Source organism: Simochromis diagramma, unplaced genomic scaffold (genome assembly GCF_900408965.1).
Source record: "Simochromis diagramma unplaced genomic scaffold, fSimDia1.1 OVJJ01000321.1, whole genome shotgun sequence".
NCBI lineage: Eukaryota > Metazoa > Chordata > Actinopteri > Cichliformes > Cichlidae > Simochromis > Simochromis diagramma.
Window position 1 is genome coordinate 7,384,061 of NW_024386772.1, and position 20,922 is coordinate 7,404,982.

At 39.9% G+C, this 20,922-nt stretch overlaps 1 protein-coding gene across 1 annotated transcript; it reads right to left on the reverse strand.

The window, feature by feature from the left end:
- Positions 1–152: 152 nt before the first annotated feature.
- On the reverse strand, positions 153–19,823 carry cntnap1 (contactin associated protein 1). Its single transcript, XM_040046081.1, has 24 exons — positions 18,873–19,823; positions 14,563–14,664; positions 13,883–14,076; positions 13,450–13,603; positions 12,968–13,171; positions 12,549–12,733; positions 12,303–12,452; positions 11,867–12,128; positions 11,136–11,285; positions 10,864–11,038; positions 10,394–10,500; positions 10,157–10,279; positions 9,580–9,783; positions 9,314–9,470; positions 9,114–9,241; positions 8,836–9,009; positions 8,513–8,731; positions 8,167–8,406; positions 7,854–8,093; positions 7,565–7,692; positions 7,037–7,130; positions 6,687–6,917; positions 6,548–6,592; positions 153–3,182 (listed from the first exon to the last, which is right to left on the reverse strand). Exons 1-24 carry the CDS (start codon positions 18,931–18,933, stop codon positions 2,983–2,985), a joined length of 3,927 nt encoding a protein of 1,308 aa, XP_039902015.1. The 5' UTR covers positions 18,934–19,823; the 3' UTR covers positions 153–2,982.
- Between the last annotated feature and the right edge of the window lie 1,099 nt (positions 19,824–20,922).

The window sequence follows — 20,922 nt, forward strand, 5'->3', positions numbered from 1 at the left end:
TTTCAGACATGATATCACTGTTCACAGGGTGTCTGCAGATTTTTAAGGCCTTTATAGACACTAAAATCTCTAAGTGCTAACAGAACACAATACACACAAATCACAATTCCTTTATGAGCCTAATTTAAGCCCCTTTAAATCTACTTTTTTTAATCCTGTAAATTCTGGCATTAATCTGAGCTTCAACTCATTAAACAATGCTCGGAAAGTTTGACATTTTAAATCGTCTGCACATACCCTGTCTTAGATAACATCCAGCTGGCTGACTCCCTCTACTGGACGTTTAACCTACCCATTTCTTTTCCTCCATTACGAGGCTGCAGGATGGTCCCTTCAGGATAAGGTCATGTGATGCCTGTGCAGATAGGAGCCATACTGAACACTGTCTCACTGTACTACTGTTGGTGCACTACAATAAGTGAGCTGAATAGTTGGCATGAGTGCACGTTTGTCATTATTTTAAGATCAGGTTGTATCTTGGTGGGAAAAATGTAAATACACAAACATTAAAACATCAGACCACACAAACACACGCTCCAGGGACCACATATGAATTAATTAGTGAGGTGCAATAATGTGACACTGCTAATGCTGAATGCTTACAGTCCATTTACCAACGAATACAGTGAGATATATACATTTATATGATAAAGAAGTCGACTCTTTGCTAAAAGGCAACAAAGCACATTTGACCCAAGTTTGTTAATGTGGCGATTGTCCAAATAACAAAAACATAAATCATTCTTCGATCGTCACAAACCATCAGTTTCACTCTGTTTGCTCACTTTTCACTCTCATTCGTGTTAATAAAGTACATTCTGAAAAATAGAGCCTGTATTTGCCAGTTTTGGCCAAATCTATACATGTTCATACATTATTAGCAAGTCGTGCCTTTACAGTAATTGCAGTTTTTACATCTACTGTACATTCTTTCACTGTACAATTTCGCACAGTCCTGTCCATCTGTAACGGAAGAAAAACCAACAATGTTGAGTTTTGGAGGTGTATTAGTGCTACAGAGAACAAGTACTGTACTTTCTTTATCCTGAGCATTCTAAAAAGCTACAATGAATAGTTTTACTTTCAGTACTAAGCAGTCTACAATAAAAACAGAGCAGGTCTTCAGTGTAGTGTCTGCTCATACATTACACAGTCTGAGGATATACATTCAAACCATTCCATTTGACTGTAGCTTTTCTTGTACAAACTGAAGGAATTTTAAAAACAAGTCACTTGACACATTATTCATATAGTTACGTATACACTCATTGCATCCTACTTGCTATTGTGCATTAGCAAAATAAACTGAGGCATTAACATTATTGGTGGCTGGAAGAAGCTAATATTATTGCATGTTACTGCAAAGTGCGCTCATGCTCTACATATGCATAGCTGATATGTTGCAAATGTGTTACTTTTTTCATTGTTTTCCACATACACGATAGTGCTTTAGTGTACACAAGGAGCTGCAGTGAGTGATGATAGCCCTAAGCTTTGGTTGCACCACAGATCAAATGATATTTCATCTTGCCAGAGATGAAAATTTCATGTGACTGTAGAATTTTCCACTTTTTCACTGAAAGCAGCTAAACAAGCAGCAGTAGCAGTGATGACTTTGTGGTCAGCTACTGCACTACAATATCATGAAAAATATTTTAGCATTATGAGCTAAAAGAAAAAGATTAGCATTTACATTTTTGTGGTCCTCTGTACATATGTTATTGTGTGTGTGTGTGTGTGTGTGTGTGTGTGTGTGTGTGTGTGTGTGTGTGTGTGTTTCTATGTATGCTTCCCATATGGCCATAGCAGCTTTTCCCTGAAATTTGTTTTCACTGAAAAAGAAAGGATTGTGGAAGGACTTACTGTATACTCTTTTTGTTCTGACACTCTTGAGACGTTAGAGCCTCAAATGTCTGTAGCACCAACCTATTGGCAGATTGATCATAATATGCAACCAGAAGTAAGACAGAAGAAATAAGATCTAGTTCACTCTGTCCCTGGCAAGCTTCATCACTTGAACTTTTTTTGTTTTCATTCTGCAGTACACCAACAGCCTGTTAGCTCCTACAACCAGAGGTACTGTATCTTCAGATCATCACATTCTCATGTCCAAAGCCCCCATGGTTGAGAATGTGTTTTGAATCTGAGCATACTGTAATCGGCAAAGCTGCTTTCTACTGACACTGTATATGTAATGCAATGTTATAGGCTTCAATACAACAAACACAAGCATATGTACCTTGTAGAATCTATACGTATCATCTCAAAGCTCATCATCACAAAGCTCCATGCTTATCAGTGTATTCCTTTTCGGTTGATGCTTCTTTTTTTTATCCATGAACACTAGTTTTGTGTGTTGATTTTCCTTGCACTGTTTTAGTTCCGCACTTCAGATGCTCTTACTGTTTAAAATCGAAATGGATTATGCACTATGGTGTCGATAGTGGTTCCAGAAGAGATTGTCAGCAAAAGGTATATTTTGGATGGCATAAATCTATACAGTAGGTTATTGGTAGTTTTCATCTGTCTTAAAAATGGCTCAGAAAAGAAATCACTCAATTAAAGCCTAAACACTTAAATCTGATGTTCTAATTAAACATCCTTTCCCACAGTGTCTAAACTAATCCCAATCTGAATAAGCTATTATGGGTACTTTAGATCAAGCTTGCTCAGATGAGGCACTTCAGTATTTCATCCTGCAATACAGTGTGAGACTTGTTGGCTACTCATGCAACACGGGGCTTGATTTGAACTTTGAACCCAGCAAAACTAGACTTACCAAAATACATACTATGTAGAGCACCAGGCATCATATCCAAATCAACTGGGCAAAGGAACAGAAACCAAAATGTAAATAAAAAAAAATCAGGAAACAAAAAGAATAGAAAACTTAATATAGGTATCTGTGGTTTTGTAGATGCTAATTCCCACACTCCAACCCCCACTCAAAACCCCAACCACTGTCCAAGAGGTTCTCTGATGCTAGTCGCTCCTGAACTCCTCTTCAATTTCTGGGAGGTTCTTTTTTTCTCTCCTCAGAGTCTCGGTGAGGGGTCTGGAGCTACTGGGGGACTCCAGGTTTTTAGGTTCATTGGTATGGTAACTGCCCTTCTGCTGATAGGCATACACATAGATGCTGTACAGGCCTCCAAAGAGCAGCAACAGCGCCAGGATCACAATAACTGAAGGACAAGAATAGGAGTCAGACATTATCCACAAGACCTGGAAGAAAAAGCTGCTCCAAGAAATACTGATGACAAGCAAGTGTTGCTTGACACAAAGATAGGTACAACTTTCTTATCTTAACAAGACAAACTGTTGGAATAAATTAATTTAGGTCTCATGTCGCCTATGATGATATAACACACTTTCTTTCTGCTGTGCCAGAAGTCTGTGATCTAATTCTGTAACATCTTAAGTGTGATGTTTACATCCTGCGCATGTGTGGTTTTTTGGTCTCTCTGAACAAGAAATCACAGCTCACACTAGTGATTTAATTAGTTAGTGTGATTTACTGTGAAAGGTCATCAAACATACAGAAAGACAAAAATATATCTGATTGTTGGGTTTTCTCTGTTCTGTTTGTATCATTTGGGGGTTTTTACTTTACAATATAAACTGCCTCGAGGCAACTGTTGTTGTGATTTATAAATACTGAATGCGCTCTCACTGGAATTAGACCTGCCTTTCGAGACATTCTTTTCTGGGTTGGATCTCTTCTTCCTCTTTTTTCGCCTGTTCCTTTTAGGGGACACGATGGATCATTTGCCTCCATCTTACCCGATCACCAGCATCTTCTCCCACTATAACTCTTTGCATTTCTTCCTTTTCTACATTCAAAAATCTTTTTCTGTGGTCTTCTTTTTTCTTCCTACGTGACAGCTCCATATTTAACATACTTTGTTCAGCATATACACTCTCCTGCACATGTCCAAATGATCTCAGCCTTGCCTTTCTCACTTTTATCTCCAAATTGACCTGTCCCTCCTGTCTTTTTGTTATTGCTGCACTATACACGATAGCAGATTGCACTATCATCTTACAAACCTTCCTTTTCACTCTTGTCACAAATCTCACCTGACTTCCCTTTTCCTCTACCCACTCCACCTGGCCTGCACGCTCTTCTTCACCTCTCTTGCCTTCCTCTCATTCTCATTCTTCCTCTGTCTTGCCTCTGCTGACTTTCATTTCTCTGCAGTGCATACCTCCATCTCTATAGACTCTTTTAGGCCTGCTCCCTACTCTCAAATACAAATCACAGCATCGTCTACAAACATTCATGGAGGCTCCTACTTGACCTCATCTGTCAGCCTGTCCATCACTATTGTAAACAACAAGGGGCTCAGTGCTGATCCCTGAGCTAATCCCACCCCCAACTTGAACCCATCTGTCACTCCTACCGCACACCTCACCACTGTCCCACTGTCCTCATGCATGTCCTGCAACACCCTCACATACTTCTCTGTCACTCCTGACTTCATCCCCACACACTTCTGTCATCTGAATAACCGCCTTCCACTCTTCTTCCTCTCCATACATGTCCTCACTTCCTCCTCAGTAATCCTCTGTTGGATTTGATACATTTAAAATATGATCTGAAATAGTGCACTCTCTGAAGCAATGTCTTAGTAAGCCAGAGGAAATTTTCAGATAGCTAGAGGAATTTTCTGAAGATTGGAGTGACCTGATAAGCACTTTGTCCTTAGTTCCCAAGCAGCTGCATTTAGAATTTGCTAAATGAATATGGACTTTGAAGATGGACTTTCTGTAATCCAGCTGCAGCAAAGACATAAATGAGTTTTTGCATCAGATTGAAATGACATCAACTATAACTTCAAGATGAAAGACCATATTACAAACATGGTTTTTCATCTTAAAAGAGAGTGCTTGTAAGTATTCAGAGACCAGCTGTACATGAGCTTTTAGACCAACCACATTTAATATTTGACAATTCAATGAGTGCAATCGTGGCATTAAATTGCCTGTAGGTGTGTGGAGGTTTTTTGTCGCTCAGACTGTTCGCTGTGTAATGAAATGGCAAAACATCAACAGTGTTTGCCAGCCTTTCTGCCAATAAAATGTTCTCAGCGCCTTAGGTTCATAAACACAGAAAATGGTTACAGAGAATGGTCTGTGAAGTATAAAAAAAGATAACTTCTGATGTTCTACAGTATTTCTATGTCTCTTGGAAAGATATAGAAGGGTAGAAATGGAAGGAAAATCAACATAAAGTGTCCTAAAATGGTGTTGAATCCTTTCACTAAAACTTCATTGTACGTTTACCTCAATCTAAAATGAGGAAGACCATCCTTCCACAAGATGTATGTCGTTCTGATTGCAGTGACTATTCCCTCAAAGAGTAAAAGGGGAATCTAAGTCAGGCTGACTAAATATCCCCCAGAGCATAACAGAGCCACTGGATCATTCACTGTAGAGCTCGAGCATTCGGGTCTTATTATCTCTGTGAACGCTTTTTCTGCCAGTAGAGATTAGCATTTTATTTCATTGGTAATATTAAAACAGGAGGTGTAATTTCTGAGTCATAACCATTTTATCTATAACAATATATCAGACAGAGAAGATGTCTGATATCTGGGAGGGACCTTTGTCAGCATAGCTGAATGTTGCATTAATCTTTAATGACATGCTGATGTCCAGTATTAGCATAATATCTCAGAAGCAAAATGATTTATTAAGCTAAAGCATCTATCAATGGTGAACAGTAAGCTGGGGCCATGCAGACTAAATATAGCTGATCCGGTAAAGGTCTCAGACAGGGATGGAGCAGGGAGTCTCTGTGCTGCAGTTTAATCCTGAGACTCCAGCCTCTCCTGCTCATCAGGGGGACCTGCTCTAATTTTTTTTTCATCTGTGATACTATGCTGCAGGCTGCTCATCTGCTCTCAGTGCATGTCCTCCACGTCCATGTTCTCATTATAATATTCATGTTGATTATATAACAAATACCTTCTATAAATGCATATTGAAAGCAAGTCAGCTGGCATTGTTATTGTTATGGCAGCTTATATCTCTGTGTTGCAAGTATGGTCCAACACTCATGGCTATTAATTATATATATATATATATATATATATATATATATACATATATATATATAGTGTAATGTATGATCAAATAACTCATACATTACACTAATTTTCTTTATTTAATCAGTATACCTGAATGCACTCAAATATAGACAACACTATCATTTGGTATGAACTGAAATGCTTGAAAAATAGTTATTTACTTTACTGTAATTATGTTCTGTGTTTTGTTTTTCCACATATAATAAAATTCTGCCTTCAGAAAGAATCAACCACTGAAATGCTCCTGTCAGACTCTGACAACTCTGCTCTAATTTTGGATTAGAGGATTTTAGGAAAAACTAAGAGAGAATTTGAAACAGCATTTGTGTCATCTGGGGCACGAGGAAAAGAGTAAAACAGAAATGAAGGAGATGAGTGGTGCTTTAGATTAAATGAAATAAACTACTAAATGTCACATTACACGTTTTGTACAACTTCAAGATAAAAATTATTCTTACCTGTTATCCAAAATAGACCTAGGTCATCATGGATATAAATATACTCTGTAAGAGAGAGAGATACACAGTTCAGGAAATGAACAGAAAACAATAATGCCTTTATTTCATGAGAGTTACACTATGAAAAATAAACTTCTACCTATTCCAGTAAACCAGGGGTCGGCCTCCCATGGTACATAACCGAGGACAGGAGGGAAGGCACCACAAATAGACTCAGAGACATAGCCGTGCGTCTGTACTGGAGGATCTGTTTCGTTTGGACGGAACAGGGTCTTCAGAGGTGCATAGACATTATATCTGACCCCAGATATGCAGCCTATGAAGCCTGGAGCATTGTGCCTCTGGATTTCGTAGTCAATGTCACCAACCTCTGAAGGAAACGATACAGAAATTAAACATGAGATGAGGATCTGATTAAACAAAAAATAATTTTAAAAAAATCCTTGCAGCAAGATGTTATTAATAACAGATCGTTAATAAGCCTTATACCCATCACTCTGCCCAGGAACATGGACTTTGGAGAGTCAAACCTGGCATCTTCCACCAAGGTTATCTTTTCCACAATAGGCTCCATGTAATCCACCTATGGATAGAGAAACATTTGTTTTTACACCTCAAAGGGACATTGCAGAATAAAAAGACACCACTGCATGCCTATAGTACGACCAGCATCAATGATTATAAACAGTTAACCAGCTACAGATAAAGCACTTCCAAATAAAAAGCACTATTTTTAAGACATTCTCTGACGTGACATATGAAAGTAATAAATGTGAGGCTACCAACCTGGCTTTTATCAAAGGTAAAGATTCCAGCCATGTAAAACTATTACTTGAACATTTGTGTAGATCACTGTTCTTATAATTTGTAGGAAAATTCTGCTTCTCTTGGGGAAGTTCAGTTAGTTGGATATCCTTAAGTAGTGTTCAGAATTACGAGACATAATAAATGATTTCACAGAAAGTTATCTAAACCACAGATCACATTGTACACAGTGGGAGCAATCACAGCTTGAACCTGGGTTTTGATGGTTCTGTTGTGTCTGGTTATGTTCACATAGTGAGGGAATCCATCTGCCAGGTTTCTGTGAGTCAGCTGGTACTTGTGTGTTATGACTCCCAGCTTATACCTCAGATCTACACTACCTGAGGGGAGAGGCAAGAGAGTAAATCAATAGCGTACAGTACTGTTTTGCTGAATAACTCTAACAAGTGAATAAAATCCCTACGCTCTCCTAAAAATGAGATTATGTGCAAAGTTACGGCTTTCCCATTCTCAACAAACATTGTTTCTTAGTTTTCCATACCATCAGTCTTGAGGACGACAGCGATGTAGTCCTGGACGAAGGAGCTTATGTAGAGCAACACGGCTGGTGTGTGAACAGTGCTAAAACTGAACTCTATGTCATCTGCTGTATCGTTGTAGCCGAGACTGAAATTGTCGTAGTGCGGGTCAATCCAGTTGGCCCACGCTGCTTCATCTGATACTGGCTTCTTTCGTATGTTGTACCTCATCCATGATCCAATCTCAAAATAAGCTCCAATATCTTAGAAAAAGAATTATTAGATTTCAGTCTGCATTTCATTACATTTACTTTTGTTGTGCTGAACATAACTTACCTTTATGGCAATAGAAACCATCAAAGGCTGTATTGTTACAGTCACAAGTATAGGAAGCGTATCCCTCGATACACTGCCCGCTGTTTCGACATGGTATGGTAGCATTAAGACACTGTCCAGTACAGTTCCTCCTTATGCCCTGTTCTTCGTTTACTTTCCCCTCTAAATCGAGAGGCACGCCATTCATCCGCAACCCTCGAAGGCAGCCCAAGAAAGGTCTCAAGGTACGATTGGCCGAACCTGTGACAAAGAACACTTGTATCAGTGGCTAGAGGACACATTAAATTGATTTAATTTGTGTCGTTTTTATATTTTGAAATTTCCAAGTACACCTCAGGAAACCTACCTACAATGAGAGGATGTGTGAACTTCATGGTGATAAAAGTCTGAGGTGGGAAGCGTTTGACTGCCCATGGCTGATAATCTACCTTAATCCGAGCCAACTTCACGTTAAGCTCGGCCTGAACGAAATGCCACTCGTTGTCATTAAGTGGCACAGGAGAGTGTAGGGTCGCATTAAGGATGCCATCGCCAACCATAAATACAAAAGCAAGATCCTGGGTGGCTGGAGGAAAAGAAAAGATACAATTAGCAAAATACTTTTTACAAAATGTACAGTTCTAATAGGATAAACTTGAGAATTGCCTTCTAACAGATGAACCCACTCACTATTGAGCTCTATTCTTATAAAGTTTCTAAGATGATCATCAGAGTTCTCCAGGAAGACACAATGGTCACGGTAGGTTTTGAAGTGGAAAGAGATGTCAACAGTTGTTTCAGGCCTGAAGGTGGGGAATGTTATGTAAGTGGGCTTTGTGAAGGCTATGGTGTTCCAGATGTTTCCTGTGGAAAACATTGAAATAAATTTGGAGAAAAACAACTCAGAGCCCCTTGATACACTAGAAATGAGCATATGTGTTAGCGAAAGCCATAATATTTAATCTCACTGTCGCCATGGCAGCGGAGTGGCCCAACTGTGAAATGTGCTTCTGAGCCGGTCCTATTGGTGTCCCCGACCACCACCCTCCTCACAGGCAGATGGTCTCTAAAGTCCAAGTAGCCTTTGTCCGAGTACCTGAAAAGCCACAAAGAAAACGATTAATGTCAAAGTCACAAGGTAAACACGTTCAGCGTGTTCTTCTCTCACCATTGTCTATAGTCAGCGTCGCAGTTGCACTGAAACTTGGGGTCGACGCAGGTTTGATTGACAGCACAGCCGCATTTTTGGACTTCTCTGAATGTCCCACCCCAATAATAATGGCTCTGATTGTTGCGACCAATCCAGTAAGTGAAAGGCCTTCCATCTATTTTGAAAGAGAAATTGAATCTGTGTTTGAAACATGAATTCATTTTCAATATTTTCTTGCTTATTGATCATCTGCACCCTATTAAAATCTGTCTCATCCTACTTACTGGGGGTATTGAGGATACGGGACTTATAGCACGAGTAGTCTATCCACTGTTCACAGTACATGGAGGTGTTTGCAAGAGCAGTGACTTCATCCCAGGTGGCATTCCAGTAGTTGACATCTCCTATATATGGCTTGTCGATTGAACTCCCAATCACCTTAGTACCTTCCACTCGATCACTCAATATCACTGTCCAAGCTTTATATGCTGCAAAAAGGTTTGATAGATGTAAGTCAAATCAGAAAAGGATCAAAGAGAATAATGGGGGGAAAGTAAGGAACATGATGAAACACTAAAGAGAAATTTACTATATAATAATATCTTCCTCTATAATAATATGGAGGAAGCAGAAGATGAAAAGTTTTACAAGACAGATGCAAAGACAGCAACAGCTGGATCTCTCTTGATATATAAATCCTTTTTTTAATTTCCCTTGAAACTTCAGTGCACATTTCTCATTACCCTCACATAATAGCATGACTTTTTTTCTCTCCCTCTTTTCGCAATCTACAGATAAAACATCAAACACTGAACACAGTGCTGCTGCAGCCATGCGTTATTAGCAACAATGACTACTTACATTTCATTTTGCAGTACACTTCAAATGGTTTCAATGGCCCACTGAGATCGGGATCGATGGTGTAGTTTCCAGACCAATACTTGCCACTGAGTCTGTAGGCCTCACATGATTCTTTATAAACCGCTGTTTGGGGAAATAATGGAGCAATTTATTATAATAAGGAGTATAAATAACACAAGCAAGGTGTTATTTATTTAAGAAAGTGTTGGCGTTTTACAATTATCAGCTAGCACTTACACATGTGACACACTTCTCCTTTATAGCCTGTATTCTCACACAGGCAGATGAAGTCATCCCAAGACTGGATGCATCTACCTTCGTGCTCGCATGGATTTGGAGTACATCTGCAGACAAAAGAGATTATTATACTAAGTTTTTGGTTATTGAAAAAGTGAGCGACTTACATAAATAACCAGTGGTTTTTTTTCACCATCCTATTCTCCTTTTGTGATATTTTTGTCCCGCCAAGTTCCTTTAGAGAGTTTATGAGGTCAAGTTACTTTTAAAAACCAGACACACCAAACAGTTATGTCTGACAGCAATGTGGGGCCAAGTAGTCCACAAAAATTACATATGGGTTATTAATAAATATGATAAATGATTCAGTATGACATACACTAATAACTCATTATTGCAGTGCTGTATTAGTATCTTTTTAATTAAACAGAATCAGTCAGGTTTCCTGAATGACTAATAGTGTGTTTCACCTGTCAGTGATCCCACAGGTGCCCAACAGCAGCTCGGCATATCTTCCCCACTGTCGCATCAGAATAATGTCAATATCGAGCTGTTCGTTGTCTATGAAGATATGCTGCATGCAGCCATGGAAGCGATTCAGCTTGGTTTCACATTTCCTGACTGTGTTATTAGTTTTCGGACAACCTAAACGGAGGAAAGCAAATTTTGTAAGATTTGATGAGCACAGATTTGATCTATTTGATCTTTTTGTTGTTAGCAGTTATCTGAGAAATCGACTCACCTCCAAAAAAGTAGCGGTCGCCTGTCCGAATAGTGAAAGGGTTGGTGATCTTTAGTGGTGAGCCCTCCTCCTCATCAATAGTGAGAGTTAGCAGGTTGTCTCTGGCTGCCAAATCAACTGAATGCCAATAACCATCGTTTAGTCTGTATCCTGTGGAACAAGACGAAGCCCTTTGTGATGCTGTCATATTATGTTATCAGTACAGATATGTACAGTTGTTTTTGTACATATTATCAGTACAAAAATCACATGCATAATGCTAACCATTCTTTCAGTTGTCAGGTAAAGGTTGCCATGAATTGGCCGTATAGAGTTTAGGGGCAGAAAATATTTAAATGTGGAGAAATTAAAGTTTGGTGGTATGTCTCTGTTATGGAACTTTCCTGACCCTCCATGCATTTACATCCATAAGATCTTAGACAATGATACTGTTTTGTGATTTGCCTGTGTATACCACCATTGTGGATTTCAAACAATCAAGATGTGATGCATTAATAATCTTATTTTAACAAAGTCCCAAAAAGTTGATTCTGTTCATCTGGACATAAAGTTTTCAGTGGAAGAAACATTTCGTCACTCATCCAAATGACTGCTTCAGTCTCAGCTGACTGCAGGTTTCCCCACCCTTATAAAGAGTAAATTTGCATATTGACTGAAACTAGCACCACTGGCGAGCAATGGGCTGTGAGGTCTGTTTCTTGATCATTAATATGTGTCTGAGAAAAGCCTACCAGCAGCAAATTGAATTTTCTTCTTGCCAGGCTGGAATATAGTGACATTGATCTGTCCCTCGCTCAGACCCAGCTCAAGAGCACCCAGATCATCAGCAAAACGTGTGAACATCAGGAGCCCTGTGTAGTCCCATGAGCGGAACTTGAACTTGACAAACATGCGGGGCCTCCTGAAGAACCCTGGCACCTGCAGGTAGTTATTGGGCCCAGCGAAGGTCATTGGTTTCAGCAAAATGTCACGGCAGGTAAAATGCATCTTTTTCTAGATGGAGAGAGAACATTGACCTCATTAGCCACACTGAAACGAATGACAGTGTTTGTGATTAAACTGTGAACATAAAACAGACAAATTTGGGTGAAGCTTCAAATTTTAAAGGCGATTACCCAAAATGATGATGTTGCTATATAATGGATTAGAGTTATCGTAGAGCCCTACCCTTCTTGGTATATGGACGTCGGGATCTTCTCTCTTGGCCTTGTCGATGACATTGATGCCATTGATGAAGACGTTTTCCATACAGCCCGCGAAATTTGGTGTGGAAGGGAGGTGAGGCATGTTTTGCTCTATTACTCCTCCTACATAGATCTAAGCATCGGGTATTAAGACAGTCAGATACCCAGCGCATTGTCCTACATTCACTAATATTTCTGCAGTTAAAGGAGAATATATTCCAGACAGTACCTGTTTATCTAGATCCAGATGAGTAAATTCTCCATTACATATTGCTGTCACTGTCTGACTGTCCACTGTGAGGTTCACCTGTCGACCATAACGTTTGATTGTGACATAGTGCCAGTGGAGATTATCAAGAAGGCTGCCAGCGGTCAGTGTAGTCCGTCCATTAACTTTGTGTACATTACTGCTTCCTGCAAACACAGCATGGAAGGAACTGAATAAAAACTGAATAAAAATGTTCAACGCATGTTAAGATATTTGGCATAACTGAAAGACCTAACTCAACAACCTAACCAGCAATACCAAGGTCCCTACCGTGACACTTCGGCTTTGTTTCAGGTTATCTCTGAGATGGATGTTACTCTTACAAAGATTTTAGTTCCTGGTTACAATAAATGCAAAACAATTTTTAATGCTGGTTGTACCAAGACTGATGTGCAGGTAAAGCCGGCCTTTCTTCAGCTCCAGGGTAAAGAGGTCTCCCTGAATCCCTTCACTGTGCAAAAGAAGGCCATCCTGCTCCAGAGTCTTGAAGTTTATGGCAATGTGGTCCTGCAGCGTACGGGACTTTTTTTCAGGATACTTGTAGACCACTGAGTCATCTCCATTGTACTGTAGCACATAGGAATCTGCAACAAAATTTCAACCTGATTCAGTTTAAAAGAGTAATGTGGCAAGTATGCTACATGGCTCCTGTCCTTGAGCTCCTTGAAATTGTTTGGCACTTTAGCTTGCGTAATGCATTCAAACAACTGAAGAGTACTGAGAGTAGTCGCTTATGAAAGAATATGGAACTAATATAGCACATTTGGCATGTTTTAAAAAATATAGTTAAGAGCTATGGTTAACTGCTGGATGTCATTTAGAATCATGAAATCCATGTTGAGCATCCTTCAGTCATTTTTACCATAAGGGCAGCCAAACAGCTCCAGTCTCACACCAATCTTCCCTCCATTCTCTGTGTTCCATGCCAGAGGCAGCAGACGAATATGTTTAGCGGTAAAGGCGTAATGGAAGACATTCCTCTTCACCTGATAATAATTCCAGTTACCAGGCAGCGTCTGCAAACAGATGAGACAGGAGAAGAGTGGAGAGTTATTGAGCCACTGCTATGGTGTTAAAGCCTTATTAAGAGGCGATGATGAATTGATGATGAGATTAGCTTTGTCAGTGATAATATTCTGTGCTGTCTTTGTTTTTCAGCCTGTGGCAATGAATATAATGGAACACCCACTGAATCCCAAATCTGCCATAGAGATTACATTTGACTAGTTAATCCTCGACTCATCCCTTTTATGGCTTTCATCCCACCACGGCCATTAGGGCCCAGTGACACCTACAGAGTTGCCTCCTTTCATGATGTACGGCGTCCAGGAGTCTGGTCGATCTCCGTAGAGCAGAGTGTATTTGGTGACCCAGTCATATGAGTTGAAGGTCCCCTGAGTGGCAACTGCCACCAGTCGGTACTTCCTGCCCAAGTCTATCTGCAACCATGGCTGTCTGTCCCTTGGGGAAGGGGACCAGCCACTGCTGCCTGAGGGCATGAAAACAAAAGATTAGATCAAATTTGCCAAGAATCAAATAACTGGAAATATAACTGTGACCTTACAGAGCTAACCTTAAATCTTACTGGAATGATTACACAGTATGTAATGTACTGCTACTACTTATCAAACTGTGTTTGAAATACCTGCATCATAGCTGGTAAACATTCTATTTGACCTGCTAGTTGTTAACTTTGTTAAAAAAAAATAGCTTCCTTTGCTAAAAGTAGGTTCAATCAAATTAAAAAATAATAAAACGTGATTTTATGTTTTAGTAGCAGGATTTTTTAAATAAATTATATCATATTCTCTTCATTTCCATTGAAAGTATTATCACCTTAAGATAGAGTCCCTCACTTTATGGCTTATAGATAGTGGATCTGAATGGAAGTACTACGGTGAATTTGTGCTGTGAATCAGGTCTCAAATATAACTAGCATAAAGTTAAGGACTGGCTCTACATTACAAGAACTTACCATATAGTTTGGCAAAATTGGCAGAGTACAGAAAGTTATATCTGGAAGAGGCCAGAAAGGAGGACGCATACAGCCCAGAGATGAGTGGATCGGCACATTCTCCTGCAGTGAAAACAGGGACAACACCAACGTCAGAAGGTGTTTTAAAAAGGTGCTTTTTATAACGATGCATCATTCGAAATGAATAACAACAGCAGGCACTCCTGCACAGCTAGATAAGAAAACTCCACTTGGAGATTAATTAGCAGTTGCTGCATTCTCTGGGAGACACGTTTACTCGGATCAATTCAATTAAATTTAAAGCAAAGCACTAATACCTTTAGTATTGTTTTGTTGTTTGTTTTTTGCAGATTAAAATAAACACATGTTAACTATGATGATGATGATGATGATAATAATAATAATATTAATAATAATAATAATAATAATAATACATTTACAATATAATGTCAATTTTCATTGTTATGCTGATGACACCCAGCTCTACATTTCCTCCAAACCTAATTCATCCCTTCTGTCTTATGGAGATGAGATCATGATTCTCCTCCAATTTTCTCAAACTTAACAGAAATTAAACAGATCCTTATCTATGTGATCTGCTCCATATTACCACTAACTTCCCGCTCTCTCAAATCTTCATCTGCAATTCATCTTGTTGGTCCTTCTGCTTGTCTTATCACTACGGGGAACAGAGCTTTCGGTCGCTCTGCTCCTCGGCTCTGGAACTCATTCCCTCCTGTCATAAGAAATATAGATTCCCTTCCCTTATTTAAGTCACAGCTCAATACACATCTTACTTTTTTGTATTTTAATGTATTTTAATCTACTGTTTTATTGATATCTTTCTTTTCTTTGTAAGGTGACCTTGGGTTTCAGAAATGTACCCTCAAATAAAATGTATTATTATTATTATTATACATACATATATATATATATATAATATTTAAAGAGAGAGAGAGAGAGAGAGAGCGCTGTCATGCTGCTTTGCTATTGTACATGTGGTTATAAGGCTAATGGGGCCATCACGCATCTGCTCAGACTTGCTCCCTGCTTGAGGGCTGTTAAAAGTGACCATAATTCCACCTAATCTTGCTTCTGTCGTGGCTGGGGATAAATGGCTGATGCCCTCACCTCCAGCTGTAAAGGAAACAGTTTCTCATTTTACGTGCCAAAATATGCTCCTTGAGACTCTTGAGACATTTAAAATAGATAAACCAAAATCCTGGAGGGATAATATTTGTTCAATGAAAGACAAAGCAGGTGCATCAATAAATAAATAAAATGTTTTAATCTTGCTTATGTATAACTATTATTGAAATGGAAGAAGCTCCTATCTGACGTTCCACCAGTGTCAGTATAATCCTCTCTTAAATGTTTGGAGTTGTTTACTACTAAACAGGAGTTTTAATCATTGTTTTACATTCGTGGAGGTCATACAGAAGAAGGCATGGTAACCAGCAGCTAAGGACAAGGCATGTTAGCAGAGTTAGTATACTGACTGCAAATGGAGCTAGATGAGGACAAGTGGAGCACAGTCTGAAATTTTAAACAACTTTAATGAGTTCTGTCCACATCTCTCCAAGGGCATGCTGCACATTCAGAGGGAGGAAATGTGCTGAGTAAGGGAAATATGACCTTGACTTTCTGATTCAGCTTCTTCTCTAATGGCTTTCTCTGTCTTTGTGATACAGAAATGCCTGCTATTCTGCAGATAATCAATAACAGATCTCTGCTGCATTACTTTACTGCTGTGCTCTAAAGCCATTTCAAGTGAACCACACCCTCAAATGTCCAGTCCCACAAAAAATACATATACTTTGAAGTTTTGAGATGCAATCACATAAGAAAAGCTCCTTTTCTACTCGTAGCTTGAGTAATTACTTCTTTAACTTCTTCAGTTACTAGTAAATGAAATGGTGTTTGGCTTTAACAGCTTCATCTTAGACTGCATCAAGGTAACCTAGGTCACACAGCTCCTCCTTTTTATGAAAAGCATGTCACGCACTCCACACCCAGACCTATTCACTGTCTCACTTCCTTTCCCTCCTTTTGATACCACTCTCTTTATCTCCACCCCAACTCTAAAAACCCTCCAATCTTCCATGCTTTCACTGTATCCCATTACTCTTGCTCATCATCATCATCATCGCATAATGTTCTCTGCCTTCTCTGCCTGTCTCTTCCCTATTGGGCGTTGTCATGCTGCAGCAGTTAGAGCATACCTGAAGCCTGTGTACCCTGCTACTCGTGATTTTTCACCCCTCCTGTCTGTGCACCACACGGGGTAGTCTATTTCTCCGTTTATCATTAAGAGGCTGTGGAGAACAGCGTAGCTGTGTAGAGCTCTAGCACCACTCATGCTGAAATATCATTCTGCCGCTAGTGTGGGTAGGCCTGTCTGGGCTGACACATCGTTTTTGCCGGTTACATACAGTATGCAGAGGCACCTCCTTTGACTGACGCTGCTCTGTGATGCATGGCTGCTGACGATTCACACAGCAACCCTGTCTGAGTGAAGGCATCCACTGAATGCGGGCATCTCCAAACATACCAAAACATACTGCAACAAAGCAGTACATAAGAATGGCAAGAAAGGTTTTGCTAAATTATTCATATTTGGGCAGACATCACAGTGGGTGGTGCCTGACTACCAAGGACCAAAACTACAAACACTACAGAATATCAGAGTTCTGCTGAGACTTAAAGTTAAATCGAAATGACTATTACAGCTTCTTTAGATATAAATTCCCCTCTCATGAACCAAACAGTTAGTTCCTTGTTATTCAAACTATAAGCTTTAGATTTATTCACATGTATTCCACCTTCTTATTCCTCACACACACACACATACACACACTCTCTCACTTCAGAGAGCGAGTTTCAGCCTCACCCCAGGATGATTTAGAGTGCTCTGAAATCTAAGGCTCCATTTTATTCTGGCACAGCTCCACTGTGCATGTCTCCACAGCAGACCAGAGGGCTGCATTAAACTATCATCAGAACTTTTGTAGATAAAACACAGAGACATCAACTTATTGATTGGAAATCAGCAAACGAATGCACTTGACAAACATATTCAGCTTAACTGGTTTCTCTGTTCATCTTCTGCAGTTAGCGTGGCATCACAGAGAAACTTTCTCTTTTTCTCAAAATAAAAAAAAAATAGTTCCTGTATAGCAAAGTTATAATTTCTCATAAGGGGATATCTCAAAGGCATATATCAATACTACAATGTGGAACCATTTATGTTCTCAATAACCTAACAATAACACACACATAGATAGATAGATAGATAGATAGATAGATAGATAGATAGATAGATAGATAGATAGATAGATAGATAGATAGATAGATAGATAGACTAGCAGTAAGTCAGTATCTGAATTTCAGATACTAATGAGCCAGTATCTGGGAGTGTGCGTTAAAGAAGCAGTGAAGACTCTCTGAGGTCATCTTGACAGTGACATCACACATAACGCTTATCAGTATGCATTCAAGCTCTGGTGAATGGGTCTAGGTGGGTGTTTAGCCTTACCCAATTTTAGCCCCAAACATACCCCCACAAACGTATTCCTTATTCTGTCACCTGCAAGACAACTGAAGCACTTCAGCAGTCTTATAGCAGATGTTGATTTCCCATTAAGCTAAAAGCGAGATGCAGCGCTTTCTGGGCAGCTCATGGACACCTAGGTTTCCCAAAAAAAAAAAGTACTGCAGTGGGCTGGTCCCGGTCAGGAAGCTGAGCCCTGCTCTCTCAAACGTTGCTATTAAATATCGCTCAACCGATTCTCGCCAACAAGAAGATACACTGTGTGTGTATATTATTATATTTGAATCAACATAAACAGCACTGCGCTTTTAAAATAAAATAGAGTTGAGCCCGCACGCTGCAGAAACTTGCGTGCAGGCTGGGAGAAAGCACTGCAATGCAGACAGTCCAGTGCAAAGGGGGATCGCCGTGCGCACCTTATGCAGGACCGACGTGGTTTGCTTCAACACTTTTCGTGCTTTGAAATGTTCAGTAGCCAAAAGCAAGCCGTGAAAATGAAATCGTGTCCGTTTAACACAATGCCCGGTTTCGTCGCAGCGTGCGTTGCCCTTCAAACATCCCAACATCTCAGGCTACATTTTGCCCTCCAGTGGTATTTTTCACTCATCAGGTTATCGCGTGTTAGAATGCAACTTTTTCGTCAGCGTATGATCCGACACTAAACAGTCTGCAGATAATGCATGTATATACACCCTGAAATATTTTAATCATATTCTAGCAAGCGACAGTAGATGAATAATTGCTGTTTCACAAGACTTACGTGATGAGCAATGTTGAAACCCCCAAAACAAGAGGCATATGCTCAGTGTTTTGCAAGTCATCCTTCACTTAGGACACGTTTATCCACATATGCTATGTTAATTAGATCGTAGATTGTTCTGCAGCATCCTCTCACCCCCCCTTTAGCCCAACTTTAACTCGCGCTGCTCCAACTCCTCTTCCCGGGATCTCGGGCAGCCTCTACCGGGGCGGGGACGCGCATCGGTTGCTGGTGCTGATGCTGCGCTTCGCCGAGAGCGCGCACTTTTCTTTTATATCCTTTTAATGGTTTTATTTACATGACCGTAATGGAATGCAATAGCTCCTGTATGGTGGCAATCAACATGCTTTTCAGTTTTCTGCATAAGCGGTGCGCTTGCAGGCAGTTCAGACAGGATTCAGATGGGTCCCGTACGCAGGAGCCTGGATTTTCAAATGCAGAAGAAATTTGATAGGCGGAGAAAAAGAAACAAAAAAACTTTTGAAATCCGCAGCTGTCAGGTGTTCTCCACAGCAACTAAGAATACAGTGATTTCAGTCCCCAAATCAATATCGTGAAGCTGGTCAAAGTGATCAGTTTTCAATCAGTTTTCGATTAAATATCAATGTTCTGAATATTCATTCCTCTTTTCTTTTCCTTTATATTTCATATCATCCTTTGGCACTGTTTTCATGGCTTCCACTTGTCCGGTTGTGCCCCGTGTTTTCGAGGGTTTGGTTAAGAACGCTTTCTCTCCGGGAACGCAGACGTGAACTTCTTCCAAAAATAAGATGACGCTCAGTAATATCCTTTACCAGCAGCAGAACCGCAGAGTTGGCTATGACAATCACATCTGACCAGTAGGCTGCACTGTTCTGCTTGATGCTCGTGTGACCCTTGTCCAGGTATTTCGTGCAAGTGCAACCCTCACAACAGAACAGGTTATAGCCTAAGGATGCCAGTTGTGGCTGAACTCAGATTCATCCCTGGAGACTCACATGCACAATGGAGTGGGGGCGGGGTGAGACTGATGCGGAGGAGAGGGATTTATGGCGATGGGTGGCACACTGACCACAAAAGGGGGGGCGGGAGGCTTTGGGATTAAGAATTGGGTTTATGGGACGGCAGTGCGTCAGTGATGATGTGAGATTGAATGCCTTTATCGTGGGATTTACGTGTTTTCAATCAAATCAGATTGTCTGTTTGTAAGCTGCAACTATTTTCACTCCCGAAATACCGTAAAAGTACAGAATTATATCTGCAGGGAGAAGACAATGGCAAGCAGGAGAAATTTACACGGGAGAGTAAAATAGGACATCAAATCAGCACCAGAAAGTGGCTGCAAATAGTCTCCAGGCTTTGCATATGGATTTGTCTAACTGACAAGAGACAGAAAGCAAAGTTTCTACAGTCACAGCAGAAATTTCTTGAAACCCCTTACTGCCCCAAATATTCAACTGAGGTTTTAAAGTAGTGGAGTGTACAATAATCAGTAATATTTTACAGATGTACTTGTTTCCGATAAGATGCCCTTAATATTGAGAGGAAAATAAAGAGTTTAACACCCTCATACAGCTTGGATAATTTATAGTTCAGTACACTGTAATTTATGGTAAGGCAGCAAGCAAAGAGGATTACTTAATTTCAACGGGCATTATTTTAGATATAATGTGGAGCATGCAGTAGATGCATGCAGCACATCTGGCTGGCTGGAGGCCATCTCATTCTCTAATTACCTTTTATATTTGACCTTATAGTGACTTTAGAGAGCTGATGATAGCCTAATGCTGGCTGAGGTTAAACAGTTCATCTGGATAAAACAACTCAATGTCAAAAGTGATAAACGATTAATATGACCAGTTCGTGGTGGACTTTCCAGATAATATGTGTGAGGGTTTTTTGGAGGGGGTGTTGTGATTCTCAATGGTTCTCAATGGTCACGATTAAAAAAAACTATTAAAATATTTTAAATATTTGTTTAAAATGCTCTTAATTAATCCATAATAGGGAAAAACTCTACTTCACTTTACATTGAGTTGTTACCCCAAGTAATATACATTACAACTCAGGT

Bases quoted from the DNA above. Each gene is read 5' to 3' on its own strand.
- cntnap1 (XM_040046081.1), bottom strand. From the start codon at position 18,933: ATGACTTGCAAAACACTGAGCATATGCCTCTTGTTTTGGGGGTTTCAA. The intron at 10,280-10,393 runs GTAAGTGCTAGC...TTCCCCAAACAG, and splicing joins AGGAGAAGTGTGTCACATGT to CGGTTTATAAAGAATCATGT. The intron at 7,693-7,853 runs GTATGGAAAACT...CTCTCCCCTCAG, and splicing joins TGTCGTCCTCAAGACTGATG to GTAGTGTAGATCTGAGGTAT.